Source organism: Echinops telfairi, unplaced genomic scaffold, assembly GCF_000313985.2.
Source record: "Echinops telfairi isolate 266 unplaced genomic scaffold, ASM31398v2 ScPeMD7_443;HRSCAF=831, whole genome shotgun sequence".
Taxonomy (NCBI): Eukaryota; Metazoa; Chordata; class Mammalia; order Afrosoricida; family Tenrecidae; genus Echinops; species Echinops telfairi.
Genome location: NW_022104341.1, coordinates 16,768,237 through 16,788,194, shown reverse-complemented (window position 1 = coordinate 16,788,194; position 19,958 = coordinate 16,768,237). Strand labels below are relative to the sequence as shown.

Sequence of the window (19,958 nt, the reverse complement as noted above, 5' to 3'; positions counted from 1 at the left end):
GTGATCACACAGGCTGATATGTTGTTCCATGTGGGCTTTGTTGCTTCTGAGCTAGATGGCCGCTTTACCCCATGCACCCTACAGTCTGATCTTACTTGTGCCGACTTCTTGTTCCCCAAACTCAAAGAACCTTTCAAAGGAACACCATTTTAGTCCCTGGAGGCTGTTAAAATTGGTGTTTTGACGTGGTAGAAATGAAAGTGTGCAGGATTCTATGGGGAAAGACTAGAGCTATGGAAACAGCCTTCAGAAGTGTATTGACCTAGACGGAAGTGTATCAAAAGCCAGTAGCTTCACATGTTGAGATTTGTGTTTAATAAAGGTTTCTCTGATTTTCTGACAGTACTTTTTTGACTTACCCTTGTATTTGTTTCCATTAATTACTGTCTTTGCCTTACTAGACTATAAATTTCATTAAGTACCTAATACAGTGTCTGGCATATACTCTATGGCCCCAATTATTTGTTGGTTAAATAGAAATTTTGTACTTGTTTGAAGAGCTTAAGGTTCGGGTTAGTTCATTGTCCTGCTGGACCAGAGGGATTATGTATCTGTGATATCAAGAGCCACGCCAAGCTGGGTTCCAGCTCTTTCGTATCTGTACTCATCGTCCCCTGTTTCGTCGTGATTTTATTGAGCTTCGAGGGAGCAGCACAAAAGGCCTCCCAGGGGGACTTGTGCTCATAGGATATACATGTGCTCAGATTTCACGAGGCACTGAAGTACTTCACTGCAGATCTTTCACGAGGGACCAGGAGGCCTGCTTTGGGCCTTGGTGATCACCTGGTATCACAACAGAGGTCGAGTTAGGCCGCTCTCTTCTCCCTGTGATTGTGTCTGGTCAGGGCATCCTTGTCACCAGCCTCTGGCCGGCCTTTTTATGACTGTCTTCTGTTTGGAGCCCTTACCCCGTCTTTAAACCAAAGGCTGCTATTCAGCTTCAAACTGAAAAGGAAACTAAATGCCAGTCTGCGTCACTGCTGTAAAAATTCTCACAGAAAGCAGAAGACCTGATGTGTAAATTAAGAGAGTAGTGAAGTGAGTGAGTGAGTGTCATTTTGTGGTGGTCGTCTAAATTTTGCCATTTATCTCTCGTAGGTAATCTATCTAAAGAAGACTCCCGAAGAAGCCTACAGACTACTCCTCTCTGGGTCAAACCCCCCCTACCTTCCCTTCAGGTATAATAAGTGCTTGTGAGGCTGGGACACTTTAGCAGAGACCTCGCTGTTCTACTGTTGGATGATTGTGCTCTTTTAATTGTTTTAAGACTATCACCATGATGTTACTTGGAATGAAATAAGATACTAGTTTAACCTAGGATAACATAGCTTTTTCCTATATAGAATTAGATGTTTGTTACCTGGGCTCCTCAGTTTAATTGAAGCATAAAGAATTTTATGAGCTAACCATGTTGAGATTTGTTAGAGTTCTGTATTGTACACCATTCTTTACATGAACACTAATGTCAGGCTGGGGCTACTGCCATGAGACCCTCTGAGTATTTCCCAGGCGTTCTGTCTAGCTCAGATCTTAAGCATACAGTTCAGCAAAAAAGATCTGGCGTTTGGGAAAGCCATCTTTTATTCTAGTGTTGGAAGAGGCTGCTTTGTACGTGAAGAAGATCTTAACAAATTTGAGTTAAATTTGAACATGTTTTAGTAGCGGTGGAGAACATATAGCAACATTCCTTTGTATTTGCTTATGCCACTAATCGTAAAAAACCTAATGACAAAAGTAAAACGTTTAACAAATTTTACTTAAATGTAAGATACAGATCTGTCATACGTGAAAGAAAAGAATATTTTCATGGCATTTCACTAGAGATGACAATCAATGCACAGACATGAAAAACTAAACAATAGAGAAAAAGGACAGGACCAGGAAATTCATAGGCAAGGACACCCTCGGGCTGCTATAGACATGGGAAATTACACACACACACACACACACACACACACACACACACACACAACCCCCCTGTAGTTGGAGAAAAGCAAAGTACAAGTAGTTCCTAAGGACAGGATTCTGTTTCGATTACTGGCTGTGTAAATCCATGCTGATATAAGTTGAATACCCTCTCCCCTTCCTGAGTTTTTTAAAGGTTGGTATTGCCAGTTATTATCAGTGTCTTTGTGTAGCCGATTTTGTCTTTGGGATCTGGAATCATTAAATTTACAGTTAAATTTTAATAGACATGTATTTAAAAATACACAAATCATGACATTTTCAGCCATGATGAAGAGTTGGAAGAGGTGGGCCTTTTGTCATGGTACTAAGATTCTGGGTCCTCTGGATTATCCTTGGGAATAGGGATGGCCTTGTGCCTTGTTAACTGTATTATCCCTACTACCTGACACTTTAATTTATTTTTAGTAGATATTTGAATGAATCAATTAAAACAAAGCTCCATAAGATATGGGCCAAGGGTTTTATTTCAGCCCCCTTTCCTGAGACTTCGGAAGGACATCAGAGACAGAATATCAGGACTTAGGTGAGTGTTAGAGTAGGGAGGAAGAATAGCGGGGAAGCACCACTTGGTGTGTGCTTAATTAATCTTAGTACAATCAAGGGGTAAGGTACTGGGAATGGGGCAGCAAGGGAAACATTTCCTGAAGCAATCTAGAGTGTACCCTTCAAAGCGCAACTCACAGGAACCCCGTATGTCAGGGTAGGACTGCTCCTTAGGGTTTATGACACTGTAAATCTCTATGGGAGCAAACAGCCTCATCTCTCTCTCATCGAGCAGCTGGTGAGTTTGAACCACTGAATACTTTAACCTACTTGAGAAAATGGTGTGAGGCCAGTGCTGATCTCTGGCTTTACCTGACACCAGCCCAAGGCTGACTGCCATCGGGCTGAGTTCAGACATACCTCCCATCTCCATTCTTCTATTGCCCTATTCCGACACCAACCAGCAGTGTTTCTCAGTCTTGTGGTCCCTTGGCCTCTGCCTCTGTGAGTCAGGAAGCCCTCCTGTCAATTGCCTCACAGATGCATGGCCCCAGCAGTGCAGCGCCTGTTTCAGCAAGACTCCTGTCCTGTCGCATAGTGCCATGACCCCTTTAGGCAGGGATCTCATACGTGCTCCACTGGTGGTTCATCTTTCTTGGTGGTCATGGCAATATTTCTGTTTCTGCTTCTGAAACGGCTCTCTTATACTCAGAGGAATGGCAAACCGATCAGTCCCTTCTATTAGTGCTTCACAAACCTTGTTTGCATGGGCCGGCCAGGCAAATGTCAGGAGTTACAAAGGATGGAGAGAGGAGCCATATTTCAGTCATTTCACTTCTCCACACTACTAACCTACCAAGATCAAAGCTCCTTCCAACCCCAGTTCTAGTGGCTCCTATCACTTGAAAACATGTTGGAAAATGTAATTTTCTTTTTATGGAAAGTAATGATATTAATCTCTCTACCTAAACTTTTAGCTAAGATATGGTTAAGCCATATTTTGCTGCTTCTGTGTAACTTTGGGCATGTTATTTATCCTTTCTGAGCATAATTTTCTTATCTGTAAAATGACCTCATTATACCTTTCAAATACATGCACCAACCGCTAATGCCTGAAGATTTTCACCAACTTCTGAAGTCTGAAATTGATCTAATTAAGATGCATTGATAATTATCGGTGATTGGAATGCAGAAATTGGAAAAAAAAAGGGTCAATACTTAGCGATAAAAAGGAGACTGGAAAAACAACAAAAAACAACAAAAACAAAACAAAACAAAAACAAAAAAAGGAGACTGGAGTCTACATGATAAAATTTTGGAAGTCTAGCAATTTATTCATTACAAATACCCTTTCCCAATAACACAGTGACCATGCATGTGGCTCTTACAGGATATAACACACATGAATTGAATCAACTACATCTCTGGAGAGATCGGATGAGGAAGCTCAGTACCACCAATCAGAACACAGCCTGTTGACTGTGGGATAGGCCCTTAAACTTAAACTACAGCTTCTTAAACTGTGGAGGCATCAAGTAACTGAATGTGGGGCCCGTGAACAATTTGGCAACGGTAAAAGGTTTTGGAACAAGCTATGATAAAAAGTAATTCAAAATCAAATGTGTAGTAAATCCCAGGTGTTTCCTGCACACTTGCTCAGGTTGTACCCTCTGACTTCACTGCAGCCGTGGCATGGATCTTACATTTGCTGGTAGCAAAAAAAGAAAAAAAAAAAATCACCTGAGCTAGATGTTACATAATCCGCCAAATTTTAATGTTAGGCAGTTTTTCCAAATTGTTTTTCTTTGAATATTTTATTTGTTGTTGTCACATGCCATCGAGGTGGTTTTGCTTCAGTTCAACGGACTCAGGCAGTGTTGGGTCTTGCCTCACTCTCAGAATCACCGCTGCAGGCACCCTGTCAGTTCTCGTGGGAGAGTCTGCCTTTATATTTATTTATTTATTTAGAGTCTTTTTTTAAAAACAAAAACAAAAAACGGAACCTCTACTCAAAACTTGATACTCTTTTCCAGGGACTGGCCCCTCCTGACAACATACTCAGAACTCCAGAGCTATATGAGAAAGTTTATCATGAAAATTATACCTCCCACTCTTTTTCCTTCGCTGCCTAGTGTTTTCAGGATAACTTGTTTGCAGTTCATTCCATATCTGTCTATAGTTTCTGTGTACGCGTGCCAGCAATCAAAAACCTGGCACTCTCATTTTCCCCATTTAGATCATGACATCTGGCATACTGCATGGGCTACCTGCCACTTTTCACTTACCCTGTCTTGGGTATCTTTCCAGATCAGTACATCTTTTATAGATGTACTATATTGTTGATATTGTTTTATATCCATAGAATGAATAAGAAGGCGTTGAGCCAGTCCCTTAACAGATAGGCATTTAGGTGGTTTCCTAATGTTTTAATTGCAATTTCTTTTATTCATATAATCTCAGTATACTTTAGAAGGAACTGAACCGGTACTCTGAAAATGATAGCATTGTTGTTAGATAAAAAACGGGGTTGTAACCTGTTTATATAAAAAGCAACCATCTGTCGTTGAATGGACTCCTACTCGTGTGACCCCTCGGGTCAGGGTTGTAGAATCTCATAGCACACTGTCCTTCTCATGGTTTCTCCGCTTTGATCGAGGGACACTGCTGATGCTCGCCAGCTGTGCGTCCATTCCCACCCTCCCTGTCCGAGTTGGTTCGCTCTTATTAACATAAGCTCGCTGGCCCCCAAGGCCCCTATGAAGCCTTCCAGTTGGTGCAGTGTAGGGTTTTCAATAACCAGTTTTGGGGAAAGTCGATCTTCAGGTCTTCTTTCCAAAGTGCCCTGAGGGTACAAAGTTTTGTTAACAATCCAGGGACTTGCACCACCCAAGCCCCAAACCAAACTCGCGGACATGGAGTCAATTCTGAGCCAGGTCTACCCCATCGCACAGGTAGTGCTGCCCCTGTGGGTTTCTGAGACCGTGACTCCGCGGGCATAGAAAGCCCCATCTCTCCATTTTGGTTAGCAGCCCAGCTTATAGCCAACTACTACCAAGGGACTCCGTTTACTTAAAGGCACTCGGATGAAAAATAAAGTGAACATGAACTTGAGGTTTTGGTTTAGGCACCAATTTCCTGTTAAAAGTTTGCCATTGAATGTAACTTTATTTTTTTTCCTCTGATAACTCACAACACCCAAGAGATGTGCTATTACTAAAGTACATTTCTAAACCATGCATTTGACGCATAAGATACCAGTTGTCTTTACAGTTAAGTAAAGAATCTAGTTCTTTAGAATTTGACCAGAGAATTTGGGCAACTTCAGTGATCTTTTCCCAATACTGTTTTTTTTTTTTTGGCCTGTTACACAGCTGACAAGGCCAGTGACATTTTATTAAGATTCATTCTCATAGGAAAGAAATCTGAATGAAAATTGGAACACACATGGAAATAACTAGTCCAATTGTACTAATGGACCATGTGAACTACATATCATAAGAACGAATTAATCTTCGATTCACTAAATCTAAACTCCCTGCCAGGGAGTTGATGCTGACTTAGTGTCCCTGTAGGACAGGGTAGAACTGCCTTGAGGGTGGGGGATGGAGGGAGGTGGGTTGTTTCTACAACTAAGAAGTGCTTAGAAGCACATCCCAAGAAGTGGTTTCGAACTGCTGACCTTTTGGTTTGCAGCCCAATGTGTAACAACCACACCAGCAGAACTCCAGATTCTTAGATTAGGGTTATGATTACGGGCCATGAATAGGCACTTCTATATAGATGCCCCCCCCCCCCAAGAGGTCTGGCAGGCCCTTTTGCCTGTATTTTTCTATTATATTTTGTTCATTACACTTTGCTCATACTGCAAACGTAGTTAAAGCCGAAAGTCTTGTGTTCTAATTGTTTGTTTGCATGACACTTTACCACACTCTAAGCCTCTTGAGGACAGGATTGCATTCTTTTCCTATTTGCATCTCCAGAGAAAAAGCCCATTAATTTATTTCTTGGTCTCTGTGCTGGTTACTATTAAAGTTCCGTGGATCTAAAGATGATAGGGCAATCTGGTACCTGTCACTCCCTGTATCATTTGTAAATTTATAAATTAAAGAAAGCCCCAAAATCATTGTTGAGTGGCTTTGGACCGTAAAACAATTATAGTGCTTCATTAGAGTTAAGAGACTGGTGTGAGACATAAGAATGCTGAAGGAGGTTTAACCCTGGAGCTATGGATTGGAGAAAATACTGGCACGGTGCACTGAATTACCCACTATGTCTCTTCTAGCCAGTTTTTGTGTGATTTCTACCAAGTGACTGTGTGTGAATAGAATGCCTTTGATTTTAAGATGAAAACTGGAGAATCAAAATCCAGGTGCTGGTTTTAGGTACTATAATTTTGTATTTGCATGGCATCTATTTTATAATGGTGACTTAGGTAGAATGTTATATGATTGTAGTGTAGGTGCATTACTATAACCTAAGGACTATCTGAATGAGCTTGTATATTTGGATGTAAAGAAAATTTTAAAGCCTAATCTTCTATTGATCTAGTTAAAAGAATTTACCAATGAGGAAGCAAGTTAAGGGGAAAGAAAATCATTTTAAAATTAGCTTTACTTCCTGTCATTGAAGTTAGTAGTTGTGGTTGAGTCAGTTCTGATTGTTGGTGACCCCGTGTGTGTCAGAGTAGAACTGGGTTCCCAGGGTGTTTTTCTGTGTCCCGTTTTGGGGAAGTAGCTCTCTAGGCCTCTCTTCCATGGTGCCCTGGCTAGTCCTACCCTGCCAGCACGTGGCTAGCAGCTGAGTCCACCACTCAGGGCATCTCATTATTGAGGTCATGTAAGAATAGTTGACTTTAGAGAAGGTTGTATTTCAGGGCCTGGGATAACATTCAGGCAGTGTTGTGACATCACTGTGAAGTTGTGCCAGTCAGTCTTACACGCTATTCTGTTGAGTTGGTTATCTTGTGTTATGTTTACTACTAGTCTCTTATTTTATCTCTAGGTTTGAATGTCTATTGCCTTGGCTACAGAGAACTTAACAACATTCATGATTAAAGGGTTCAATAAGGAAGTTAACAGGTTATGCAAGTGAGAAATGCTTAAGACATGTTACAGGTTTCTCTCAGGGCTGTTAATAGGAGCAAACTACTGTGCTGTAAGCCTCAACCCAAAGGCATCCAGGTTAAGCTCTGTGGGTCAGCAGTTCTAGCTCCTTGAATAAGTGCCCAAAGACTCCTCTTCCATGGGTCAGCAAGCCCAACTCCCCAATTAAGTCCCCAGAGTCACCCTGCCCCAAAGCACCCAGTTTTACTTGCTCCTTGGGCTGGGAAGTCCTCCACTCTGTTCCATGCTTGGACTCCTGGTTCTGCTGCTTCTCCCTGATGCTGTAGCCGTCCTCTGGATCCAGGAGGTTCACTACACAGGGATCTCTGCCTCAGAGAGAGGATACACTCCTGGCTCCTGCTGGTTGTGAGATCTGCCTGCCTCTCAGAGGACTCATTTTGTCCTGAGCCGGGTGGAACTGCAGGGAACTCTCTCAGGAGTTTCTCCCTCCTCCTTACCAGACCCATGCAGGAAAGGTAGTTTGGCAGGAGTTAGAACATTTGGCTAGAAGAGCCTCATTAAATATTCACCACTCCTGTAAACCAACTGTGCTGAAATGGTACTTTTTACCTATTGCTAAGTAAATAGAGCCAGTGAGTGTTTATCATTAGTGCTTTGAGTTGAAAACCAGGGGAAAATGATAATTCCATGTGTGTAAGTTCTTTACTTTGACTTCTCCAACTTCAGTGTTGGCTTGGCGGTTGGCCTTCAAAGGAACCCAAGCGGCTTTTCAGTTCAGGAACCAGAGTGACTAGAGTCTTAATTGGCAAGCTCTATTTTGGGTCTCTCTCAATTTTGGTATACCTTTGAGCAATATTTATTAATTGACAGCTTGCTGTCTTTTAATGGGATCCCAGGTTGTTTTTATGGTAGTCAATGATAGTGATTTTCAGTCTACCTTCTTGGTCATTAAAAAACAATGTTTGTGAGAACACAAAGCTTAGTCCCAGAAACATCAAGATGGTAAGCAATGCAGCTCTTTTTTTGGTTATCTTTGGGCTTTTGGCTCATTTTATACCTTCTTTATTGAGATGTATCACACTGGCAAGTACTTTGATGTCGTGCAGTGGGTTACCTGATTTGGCTCTTCTAGCCAGTCATAGTAATTTCCACCAAATGACTTTTTGGGAATATGCCAACAGGAGGTGTTTGTGCCCCACCAAGGGGACTGGATCCGTGCAAATAATGTGAATAAGTTACACGGCACTGATGTTGGGCATGTGGAGCTCAGAATGTGTGGACTGGCCAGTTTTGCTGTCCCACTAGGTCCAGAGTTTGCCACGTCCGAAGCAGGACAGGGGGTTCTCACTGCCGTCAAGGAAGAAGAGCCAGGAACAGTGTGTTCCTTGGATGCTGGAACCTCTTCCATCGAGGACCTGGAGCTGTGACACCAGAGAAGTGGTAGAGCAGAGACAGCGACAGAGGGAGCAGAAGCAAGAGCACAAGGGAGAAAGCTCAGTGTCTTTGGCCTCGAGCTCAGGCACCTGAGGGCAGAGGGTTGCATGGCTGAGCGGTCTGCGAGAACACCTGAGAAGAGGTGATACAGACGGGAGAACTGTGTCCTAAGCATTTCTGATCCTAATTTTAACCCGTTAGCTCTCCTCACAAACCCCGTGATTATGACTGTTGTCTGTGAGTTCTATGTAGCCATTGCAATGGATTGCAATGAATTATAGGTCCCAGCAGAGAAGTAGAGTGCCCCGGACTGACCATTGGTGTTAGAATCGGTTCAGAAAGTTGCAGGTCGGGGCATTGTGTTCTCCGCCTTATATAAATTGGCCTTAGGCTGCTACTGAGCTTTCCACCCCCTGCTGAAGTCAGAGGCCAGGTGCCACTGCCACACCATTTTTACACAAAGGATTTGGCGGTGACTCACGAATCTAGTAAAAACCAATTTTTCTATGACATAGGAAGTTAAACAGAGAATCCAACTTGGCAGATGATGAATAATCTTCAGAAATCCGATTTGAAGATATATCTATAAAACATGGCATTAAAAATAATAACTAGGTGTTGAGGTGGGGTGGAAGGTAGGTGGTAGAGTTAACATGCAATGAAATAAAGCTGGTTGAACATTGAATGTCCTGTGTATAGTGAGTAGGATTGGTGTGTTGTTGTTACTTTTGTGTGGGTCTTTTTCGTGGATAGGAACTATTTTGTGGCTTGGAGAAAGGTTAGAACTTAAAAGTCAGTGTTTCCTAACATTATATTGGCTCTCAAACTTGATCGCACACATGAGAAGTTAGGAAAAACTCAACAACTGTTAATTCCTCGGATGTACACCCGTTAATTGGTCAGGGGTGAAGCTTGGACATCAGGATTTTAAAAAAACCTTTTGCATGAGTCAGAATTGTGGCCTAAATTGAGAACCACTGCTCTGTACGATGTACCGTGAACCAACACAATCCAGTGCTGTGGTTCATATTCTCCCTGGAGCTTTGCAGTTGCATCCTCATGCTGAATATTCCTAGTTCTGAATCATATTTATTCATTTATTTTTACTTTGCTTAATCATGAATTTTCCTGAGCACTTCATTGGAAATAAACCCCTCCCCCCCATTTCTGTTAACATCCAGGAGAACTAGTGTCCTAAACCCTCAGATGGACTTTCTTGGAACTGTTTTTGTGCTGCTTGCTAAGAGAATGGACAAATCATCATATCGTGGTTTTTTATTTAATGTGAGCAAGAATGTGCAAGTTTTCTTTAGAGTAACTGTGAGGCCAGGAAAACCTTCCCTGGCAGCGTGTACAAACCTCTTGTTGGCAACCCTTTAATGTCATTTATCATTAAAATGAATCTTTTGTTGGTGTTCAGGGAGGTGTTTGTTGTGTTTTGAGGATGAGCCTTGTTGCTGAGCTATGTCTTAATGTGCTGACTTTTACTTAATGAGAAATTTCAAAAGCAATTATTTGTGATCTTCCGGGCATGCCAGAACTTGTAGGTCTCTAAACAAAGGCTTAAGGGGGTCAACCACTTAGAACTTGGCACCAGGCTACCTTCTTTCTTCTAAAGCGAAGTAAACATGTGGGTAGTTAACAGTACTAAAATATCTCTCTTTACATGAATTGTTGAACCAGTATTTGTTAGTTTAAATAATGGTGTATTGATTTTCATCAGCTTATTTACTATGGAGAGAGAGCTCCTTATTCTGTGTCTCCCCCCACTCCCCTTCCCCCCCCTCTCTTTGTTGAACATTTTATTGTGCTGTGAGTGAATTTTTACACAGCAAACTCATTTTCGAACCCATAATTGACACACACGTTATTTCCTGAGGCTGACTGCAGTCCTCGTTGTGCGTCAGCTCTCTCCCCTCCCAGTGTGCTCACTTCCACTGCTCCAGCTTCCCTGCTGCTCTGCCTGCCTTTTCAGCTTTGGTTCTGGGCAGGCGTGGTCCTCTTGGTCTCATATAGTTGATGTTACGGAGCACATTATTCCAAGGTGTGAATGCTTATTTTAGAGGCCTGTTTGCTCATTGGCTGTTAGGTGGCTTCTGGGAGTGTCTTCAGTTTCTACTTAGAAGGTGGTTTTAGGGCTCAGTCTCAAGAATCCTTCCCATCTCTTTTAGACGTCTGGACGGGTTATATTCTTTTTTATTTGAATTTTGCTGCACATATTGACCTATTTTAATCAGGCCCTTCTACTGTGGTCGTTGTCAGAATGGTCGGCATTGGTAGCTGGCACCATCCACTTCTCTGGTGTCTGAAAAGAAGAGGCTGTGCTTCATCCTTGGCAAAGATTGACTACTGCACTGAGCCACCAGTTTTCTACATTCTCCTTTGCTCTGAGCGGGAAGAGACCAGTCGCTGCTTCTTAGATGGATACTAGCAAGCTTTTACGACTCAGGCGCTACTAAGCAGACTAGCGTTTTGTTGTGTTGCTGTCGGGTGCCAGCCAGTTGGTGCCGACTCGGTGATCTTAGGGACGAGAGAATGAAAGACTGCCTGGCCCTGTGCTGTCCTCACAATTCTTGTTTGAGCCCATGGTGGTAGCTCCTGGGTCCATCCATCTCCTGATGGTCTCTTTTGCTGACCTTTACTCTCAAGCATGACGTCCTTTTTCAGGGACTCTCCTGAAAACATGTCCAAACGGTGAGATGAAGTCTTGCCATCCTCCCTTCTAAGGACACTCTGGTTGTACTAGGATGCAGATCATTTCATTAATAATCTGTGTACTGCTGATTGACCTAGTAGGTATACTCTTGAAACGATGCTCCTTACCCTTCAAGGCCAGTAGCTCTGTCCTCATGCCTAAGTAGTTTCTAGAACCGTGATCTCTGTGTATTCTATGTGGAGGGCCCTCAACGTATTTGTGGAAAGATTCCATTATCTCTTAATTTCGTTTTTCCATTTACTTTAGAAACTCCCTCATGTGTATGAATATGTATGCAGCATTTATAAATTTGTGTGTAGAAATAATCCATCACCATAACTATATATGTACTACGGGACTGCTCACAGATGTGGAAGAAATGAAACAGAAAGCTAATGAAGGTTTTCCAGGAGCCTTTTCAAGCCACTTCACATGTGGGTGTGATCGCTCGCGATTTCCTTCATTTCTTCAGCATACAGATTTATCCACGTAGTCAATCAGACACTATAGTTATTGCTGTTGCAGGATTGTCTGTGCTCTTAACAGTTACTTGTCCTTTTGTGATTGACTTAATTCATTCAGATCTTTAAGATTCATCCATGTTGTGAGGTGTTTTGCGGAGCCAGCATTATTCGTTATCATTGTGTAGTATTCCTGTGTGTGCGTGTGTGTCACAGTTTATCATTCAACAATTTCCCCCAGTCTGTAGGTTCTTTTATTTATTTTATTTTTAAAAATCATTTTATTAGGGGCTCATACAACAACTCATCACAATCCATACATACATCAATTGTGTACAGTACATTTGTACATTTATTGCCCTCATCATTCTCAAAACATTTGCTCTTCACTTAAGCCCCTGGCATCAGCTCCTCATTTCCCCCCTTCCCTCTCTGCTACCCCTCCCTCATGAACTCTTGATAATTTATAAATTATTATTTTGTCACCCTTCACCCACTTTTATGTTGTCCACCCCCCACCCCCCCGAGGAAGTTATATGTAGATTCTTGTAATAGGTCCCCCCTTTCCAACCCACCCTCCCTCTACCCTCCCAGTATCACCACTCTCAGCACTGGTCCTGAAGGAATCATCCATCCTGGATTCCCTGTTTCCAGTTCCTATCTGTACCTGTGTACATCCTCTGTCTAGCCAGATTTGTAAGGTAGAATTGGGATCATGAGAGTGTGTGTGTGCGGGGGCGGGCGGGGGGAGGAAGCATTTAGGAACTAGAGGAAAGTTGTATGTTTCATCGTTGCTACACTGCACCCTGATTGGCTCCTCTCCTCCCCGTGATCCTTCCGTAAGGGGATGTCCAGTTGCCTACAGCTGGGCTTTGGGTCCTGTAGGTTCTTTTAAAAAACTCTTTTGGTGAAGTCTTTTTATGAACCAAAGTATTTAATTTTTAGGAGGTCCCATTTATCTAGTTCAGGGGTGCTCACACTTTTTCAGCATGCGAGCTACTTATAAAATGATAAGCCAAAATGATCTACCAACTACAAAAATGCAAAACATATATTTTTATTACATTTATTCATAAATGCATTGAGAATTCTTTATTGTGCAATATATGTTTTATGTACCTTGTATAACCGCATGAGTCCATATTGTACAACACAACACAATTAACTATGTACATTTTTTGTCATTACTTGAGTTTACTCAGATGACTTGCACTGAATGGAATGAGCCAGGGATGCATAGTCCGGACAGTAGCTGCTGACAGCCAGCCTCAAGCACACTTCCACATGATCATCAGTCATGGTGGAACGGCACTTGGACTTAATGATCTTTAGGTGGGAAAAGGCTGACTCACATAAATAAGTAGAGCCGAATAATGCCATCAAGGAGGTAGCACATGTTCTCATGTTTGGGTGCTTTCCCTCTGTAAGTTCCAGAACTGTTCATGTGCTCTGGACTTCAGCTGAATGTCGGCTTGTAGTGTCAAAATCTCCATTCTGTATGAAAGTGATACGTTTTTGTTGTCTTACTTGATCCAGCTCCCCACTCATTGTAATACCCTTTTATATGTGTAAGAGAAAAAAACCAAGGTCTGAAATTTGGCGATAACTTAGCTTGTCAGTTTTGCTGCACGTAGCGCAGTTGTCTGCACATGCGTGTGACGCCTCAGATGGCATCTGATTGGCTGCGCTGTGCATCAGTTCAGTGGCGGGATTGATGCTAGGCTTACGTCTATTTTTTTAAGGCCATGTGATCTACCCACACTACATGTTCGATCGACTAGTAGATTGCGACTGACGTATTGAGCACCCCTGGTCTAATTTATATTCAGTTATTTATACATGTTTAGTTGGATTTGACAGTCTGTGCCATAAACAAGGGCTCTTAGGTTGTTCCTGTTTTCTTCAATGACATCTATGCTTTTAGGTTTTATATCTAAGTCTCTGGTGCATTTCGAGTTAGTATTTGTACATGTGTTGAGGTATGGATCTTGTTTCCTATTTCTGCAAATGGGTATTTACTATGATTTTCTCTCAAGTATCCGAAATAATAGTAACAAAATTCCTCTTGTGCTTTCTTAAGACTTCTATAGATTATTTCCTTTCATTCTCAAGCTTTTGTCGTCATTCCTGCCTGGCCTGCGTGTGTTTTTTGGATCAGCTCTGTTCTGTGAGCATAATGACCTTTTCCTTTAAAGCTTGGTATGCTGGAAAAGAACGTGGCATTAATTTTGAATGGCGAGGATACTCTAGTCTTTCAGGTGTTGGAAATAGGTAGGTTAGTCAACAAAACAAAACAGTTGCCTTTGAGTAGATCGTGACTCATTGTGGCTTATTTGTGTCAGAGTCGAACTGTGCTCAGTAGGGGTTTCAGTGACTAATCTTTCAGAACTGGATCGTCAGGACTTTTTGAGGCAACATGGAGTGGACTTGAACCTCCCACTTTTTGTTTAGCAGTCCAGTGTATGAAAGATGTGTACTTTCCAGGGACTCCGTTTATCCAACAGTAGGAGTCTTTTATTTATGTTCAAAGTCATGCTCAGCAACTGGGGCACACGGAGTAACCTGAACCAACGTGAAAAGTTAGACTCCAGATCGTTCTTGTTAAGGTGGTAAACACGCACCACGAGACAACGTCTGAAGGCACACCGGAGGCATAGTGGGTTAAATGTTGAGTTGCTAAGCACAAGGACAGCAGTTCACGCCCGCCAGCCGCTCCCTGAGAGAAGGATGAAGCTGCCTGCTCCTTTAAAGATGTACAGTCTTGGAAACCCTACGAGTCAGAATGGATTCAATGGCAGCGAGTTTAGTTGAGGAGTATACTCCATCCGAAGGAGCCCTGCTGGCACACTAGATCAGTGCCCGGCTGCTAACTGAACGTTTGAACCCACCAGTCGGCTCCCCAGGAGAAGGACACGGCAGTTCTGTTTGCAAAACGATGATTGTTTTCGAGATCCTCTGGGACAGTTCTATCCTGTCTGATGGAGTCGCTGTGAGATGGGACTAGCTCAGCGGCAGAGAGTTTTATTAGAGAGGATCTCAGAACAGAAATAACTCTCAGCATTTCTGTGGCCCACTAAGTACTCTTAGAGAGGGGAGTTACATCTATTCTGGATGGAACAAGACAGTGGTTTAATGATTTGTGCTGTCAAAATTGGGTCTTTTCTAGTCTCTATTTCATGGTCCCAGATGAATCCCATATTTTCCGTAGTTCAGAGTATTTTTTATAGTACATTTCCAAAAGCCAGTTTGTTTCGTTGAATGCCTATTATATGCATTGCTTCCTCCTGCCCCCGCTAGATAAATTATTTTATTTTTAAACCAAAATGAATATGACTTAAGTGGGTGAGGCTCTAATGTTGCTAATAGGCTCAGGATCTGCCCTTCTGGTCCCTGCTATGGCTGGTTTTAGATTTGGTCTCTTCTGTTGACTTTATGGGACCCACCTTTTATGCCACGATTTACACTTGATCTTAGCCCAAAGGCTGAGCAGTGATATGTGTCATGATTTAGAATTCTTTTGTTTTTCAAATGAAAATAAGAATGGCTTTAATGGATTGCATAAAATTTCAGCTATGTTTAATACATATTTTACACTTTAAGAATTACAGTAGATGACTTTAATTTTATCAAGAATAACCCAGGCTACGGCAGCACATTCACTGACAATTGTTTAAGGCCCGCACAGCCACCATGCACCTACATTTCAGACAAGCAGGTAGTCCTCATTCAAGCTTCCTCACATGATTCCGTTTCCTCCATCTACTCACGCCTACTCGTTCAGTAGGCATACGACATGGTCTGTTTTCACTGTCAGCAGCTGTTTCCTTTTCTGTCACATAGGATTTACATACTCGTACATTACTACATTGCCTTTTCCTTTGTACCCACAAGAGTGGCCTCAGGCGACTCTCATTGTGGGAAGCTACCGAAGCACATGATAGCAGGATGGCAGTCTGGATTTCGTTCCCAGGGCTTTTCATTTTTGCCCACAGCCCTAATTTAGAATCACAACAAACAGCCCCACATTATTCTACTTACGTAGGAGAATCTTCTTGTGCACACTCTAACACAAAAATGGAACGCATCAAATAGTCTGAGCAAGTATCTGCCAGGCCACAGAAATCAGCGGTACTGTTGGCGGTGAGCTGCTAAGGTGAAGGTTGGTGCTTCGAGCCCATCAGGCGCTCTGCACGCAGGAAGATGGGGCTTCTCTGCCCTTGTAAAAACTTACAGTCCCAGGAACCCCGTGACTTGCAACAGCTTGATGGCCATTGGTTTGGTTCTGGTTGGCTCAGGAAACACTTGAGCATTGTAGAACCGAAAACAACAACAAAGCCCCAAGCTCACTCATCATGTTGATGCTGCCTTATAGTGACGCCCTATAAGACTGGGTAGACCTGCCCCCTGCAGGTTCCTAGATGGTTACACTTTCCAGGAGTAGAAAGCCTCGTCTCTCGGTTTCAAACTGCTGACCTTGTGGGTTAGCAGCTGCTACACCACCCACCAGGGCTCTTCTTTTAGAACGGAAGAGAACCGGCAACGGTCATTCCCTGATCTGATCTCCGTCTAAGCTTCTCCAGCTGACACTTCCAAATAACTTTTGTCCTTTGTCACCTTAAAATCAGCGCATCAATTTCTCCAAAAGAGTCTGGTCAATGAGACACACAATTTCATTCCCTATGACTTTGGTCAATGGCTTGAGTTTTTCTTTCCCCTTTTTTTTACTCACTGGAATTTGAGCATTTTCTCCTTTAACGGCTTCCTCACGTCCAGAGCCCCCTGTATTTGTACTCTTGTTGGTTTGGACTGAATCGTGAATGCCCTTCCTGGCTCTGAGGTATGGGCAGCAGTGTTTGCCTCCTGTTCCAGGATTTCATAGACAGAGTTGGGACCACCAGCATATGCATATGCAGGAGAAAGATGAGGCTGTTTAGGGAGCTTTGCTCTGCCCAAAGGGTCCCTGTTAGTTAGAATGACGCCATGGCCGTGGTCTTCTGGTGGGAATGGGATTTGCAGAACTTTTATCAGGACCTTTTCCCATGCTGCTCCACCAAAGGTCTTGTTTTTGTAGCAGGTGATTTCGAATGGCTTCTGAGTGCCCTTGTTCCATACCATAGCCCATTGGTTAGGTGGATCTGGTTGGTACAAGGGTGCAGCTCCCCATGGTGACTGCTCACAGGCCTGGATGGGATCTGGTGAATCCTGGGAGACCCACACCTTGGCCTGAGGTCTCTGTTCCATAAGGACCACATTCCCAAGACTAGCTTAGCTCCAGCCAGCACAGTGCAGCCACTTGATTGAGTGTCCTTCCTCTACAGTTTAAAACAAACTCCCTGGGAGTGGTAGTAGTAGTTCCTTATGCGTTGTGCTGTGATCCATAGTTGGAAACCACCAGCCCCTCCGCAGGATGGAGACGGACGGGGCTTTCTATTCCCCTTGAGCGGCTCAGTCTCAGAAATGGACGGGCGCAGTTCTGTCCTGTCCTGTAGGGTCCACATGGCTAGGCGTCAGCTCGATGCCAGTGAGTGGCTCTTTACTGAAGACTTTACCATACGTTTGGTGTGTCTGCCTGCCTTCTGCCTTCTAAAAACAAGATAGCAAAGAATTCATGTTGTACCCATTTCTGCTGCTTTGGATGAGCGAGGTGATCAGTGCAGCCTACGTTAACTCTGAGAAGGACGAGATTCTGTGATCTGTTAAGCGCCAGGCCTGCTCACTTTGCTCAATCCCATGATGCTCGTGGTTTTGCTTTGTAAAGAGTTGGCATATCTTTCTTCTCCCCATAATTCTCATCAAATACAGTTTCAGATTTTAGGCCTAAATCATACAAGCATTCAGCTTGTTCTTTTTCCTGTAGCTGGTAAATATATATCATAGATTTGTTTAGAGGCTGGAATCTAGAGTATATGTTGGACATTTGTGTCAAATTTTTTATCCATTTCCCATTGACATGGAAAAAACTGTGCCTGTTTTCAATTATTTTAATTCTAGAAATGTGTTTCACAGTTTTATATATTCTTTACCCCTTGTTTCATGTCTTCATTATCAATATTTACCACTAGCTTCATTCTAAATGATAGATTCCTAATTACAAGCAGTGGTGTGTTTGTAAACTGGCCTTCCATGTAAAAAGCACTTGCTGATTTCTGTGGTATAAATACTCCCACCAGTGAGTCAGCCCTTTTTCTTAGTACTTAATTGTGGATTCTGGTTTTCCTAAATTTAGTCTTCTGTTACTTCTCTGTAACATAAAAGCAAAAAACATGAAATGAAAGCAAAACCTCCCATATGCTCCTTCTACCCATTCATTTGTTCATTTAGTTTTTGATCAAATATTTATTTGATATAATTCTATACAGTCATAGTTAGGTGGATTTTTATAATCGCGTGTGGGGGGAGACCAGCCTCTCATACTATCACGGGTTCAGTAGGCACAATTGTATGGTTATGATATATATAAGATTATAGTAAATTCATAGAAAATAGGAGAGATAGAAGAGAGAGTAAAATAAAGGAGTCAGACACATTTCATAGTAGCATGCTCACCTCAGCCCTTCTTGATGGTCCACATGGGGATGTGTGAGGAGGAGAGAGCAGGAGAGAGCGGGAAAGGGAAAGGGAGAGGGGAAGGAAGGTAGTCCTGAGGAGAGAGCCATTTGTTTCTAACCAAGGCTTATATATCTTTTGGGGGCATGCAAGCCCCCTAATTAAGGCAACCACATACACCATAGGAAGGGGTTGTACCACAGGCAATACAGCAGTGGGAGGGAGGACAATCTAGGGGTGTACATGCAATAGGAAGAGAAAGGATTAGGGATACACATGTGACAAGATGGGCAGATCTTAGATTCTTGGCGGAGGCCTGACCTTGACTGTTCTTGAGCTGGAGACATGATTTATTCTAAGCTTTCAGGGGAAGCAATTCTCTGTCCTTAACAGTAGGGAGTGAGCCCCACCTAACGTGGGCCAGACAATAAGGTTTGCTTGCTCTGGATGGCTGGTGCCTTCAGGGAGATAACTTGACAATCACCATTAGTTGCAAGCAGTGTTCTAGGTCTGACATATATTTGGGGGAGACAAGCTGGGGAAAAGTTTTTTATATCCCACAATCGCTTCATAATACTTGGATGTTTCAGTTGAGAAGTCACATGTAGAATGGTAGCCTTGCCAACAGGGAGGGAGTGTCGATGGTCAAGCAGGAGCCAGAGCTAACTACAGAGTCTTAATCCAGCTATTGACTTTACCATTAATCTTCTGTATTAGGGCTTAGAGACGCCTGATTTATTCTTCAGTAGATGAATGATTAGAAACCTTGGGTGTTTGGATATTACCTTAGCTCCTGAATGAAGAGTGTCCTTGTGTTTACCTGTTTAACAGGGTAATGCAATACATGGTAAAACTATCATGGCAGATAAGGATAAAAGCTGTAGTTTTCCTAGTAGCACGGAGTTTGCAAACTTTCCCCCCTCATTGAAGTGTATGGGATTTCACAGTGTTTTTTTTTTTACGAGGCAGGTGGAAAAATACAATGTGTCCTCTTATTCAACTCAATCAATATGTGACAATAAACGGGAGGGAATGAGTGAGCAAACCCAGAGTTACAGTAAGCAATTGGGAACTGTAACTGAAGAAAAAACTGAGGGTGTTTAAAACCTTCTGAAACATCCACTCAAGTGCGTTAGTACAATGATTTACATCCTAAATCTCTCCAGCCTTTCTTAAAAGTGAGTTAAAGTAAAACTGTGTTTAATAGCACTTGACAAAGGAGGGGGGCAACAAAACAAAAACCTACTTTATCCCTGCTTTTAATATTCCTTGGAGAAGAGAACAGAAGGAAATGATTTAAAAATTTAA

At 42.6% G+C, this 19,958-nt stretch overlaps 1 protein-coding gene across 4 annotated transcripts in view; it reads left to right on the top strand.

Annotated features, from left to right (window-relative positions):
• CDC14A (cell division cycle 14A) overlaps positions 1 to 19,958 on the top strand; it is a 181,231-nt gene that overhangs the window by 73,037 nt on the left and 88,236 nt on the right. For all 4 annotated transcript variants that reach the window (XM_045292117.1, XM_004699231.2, XM_004699230.3 and 1 more), the window contains one exon: positions 1,099 to 1,178. In XM_045292117.1, the coding sequence (XP_045148052.1) occupies positions 1,099 to 1,178 (80 nt within the window). The remainder of the gene's footprint in view (positions 1 to 1,098; positions 1,179 to 19,958) is intronic.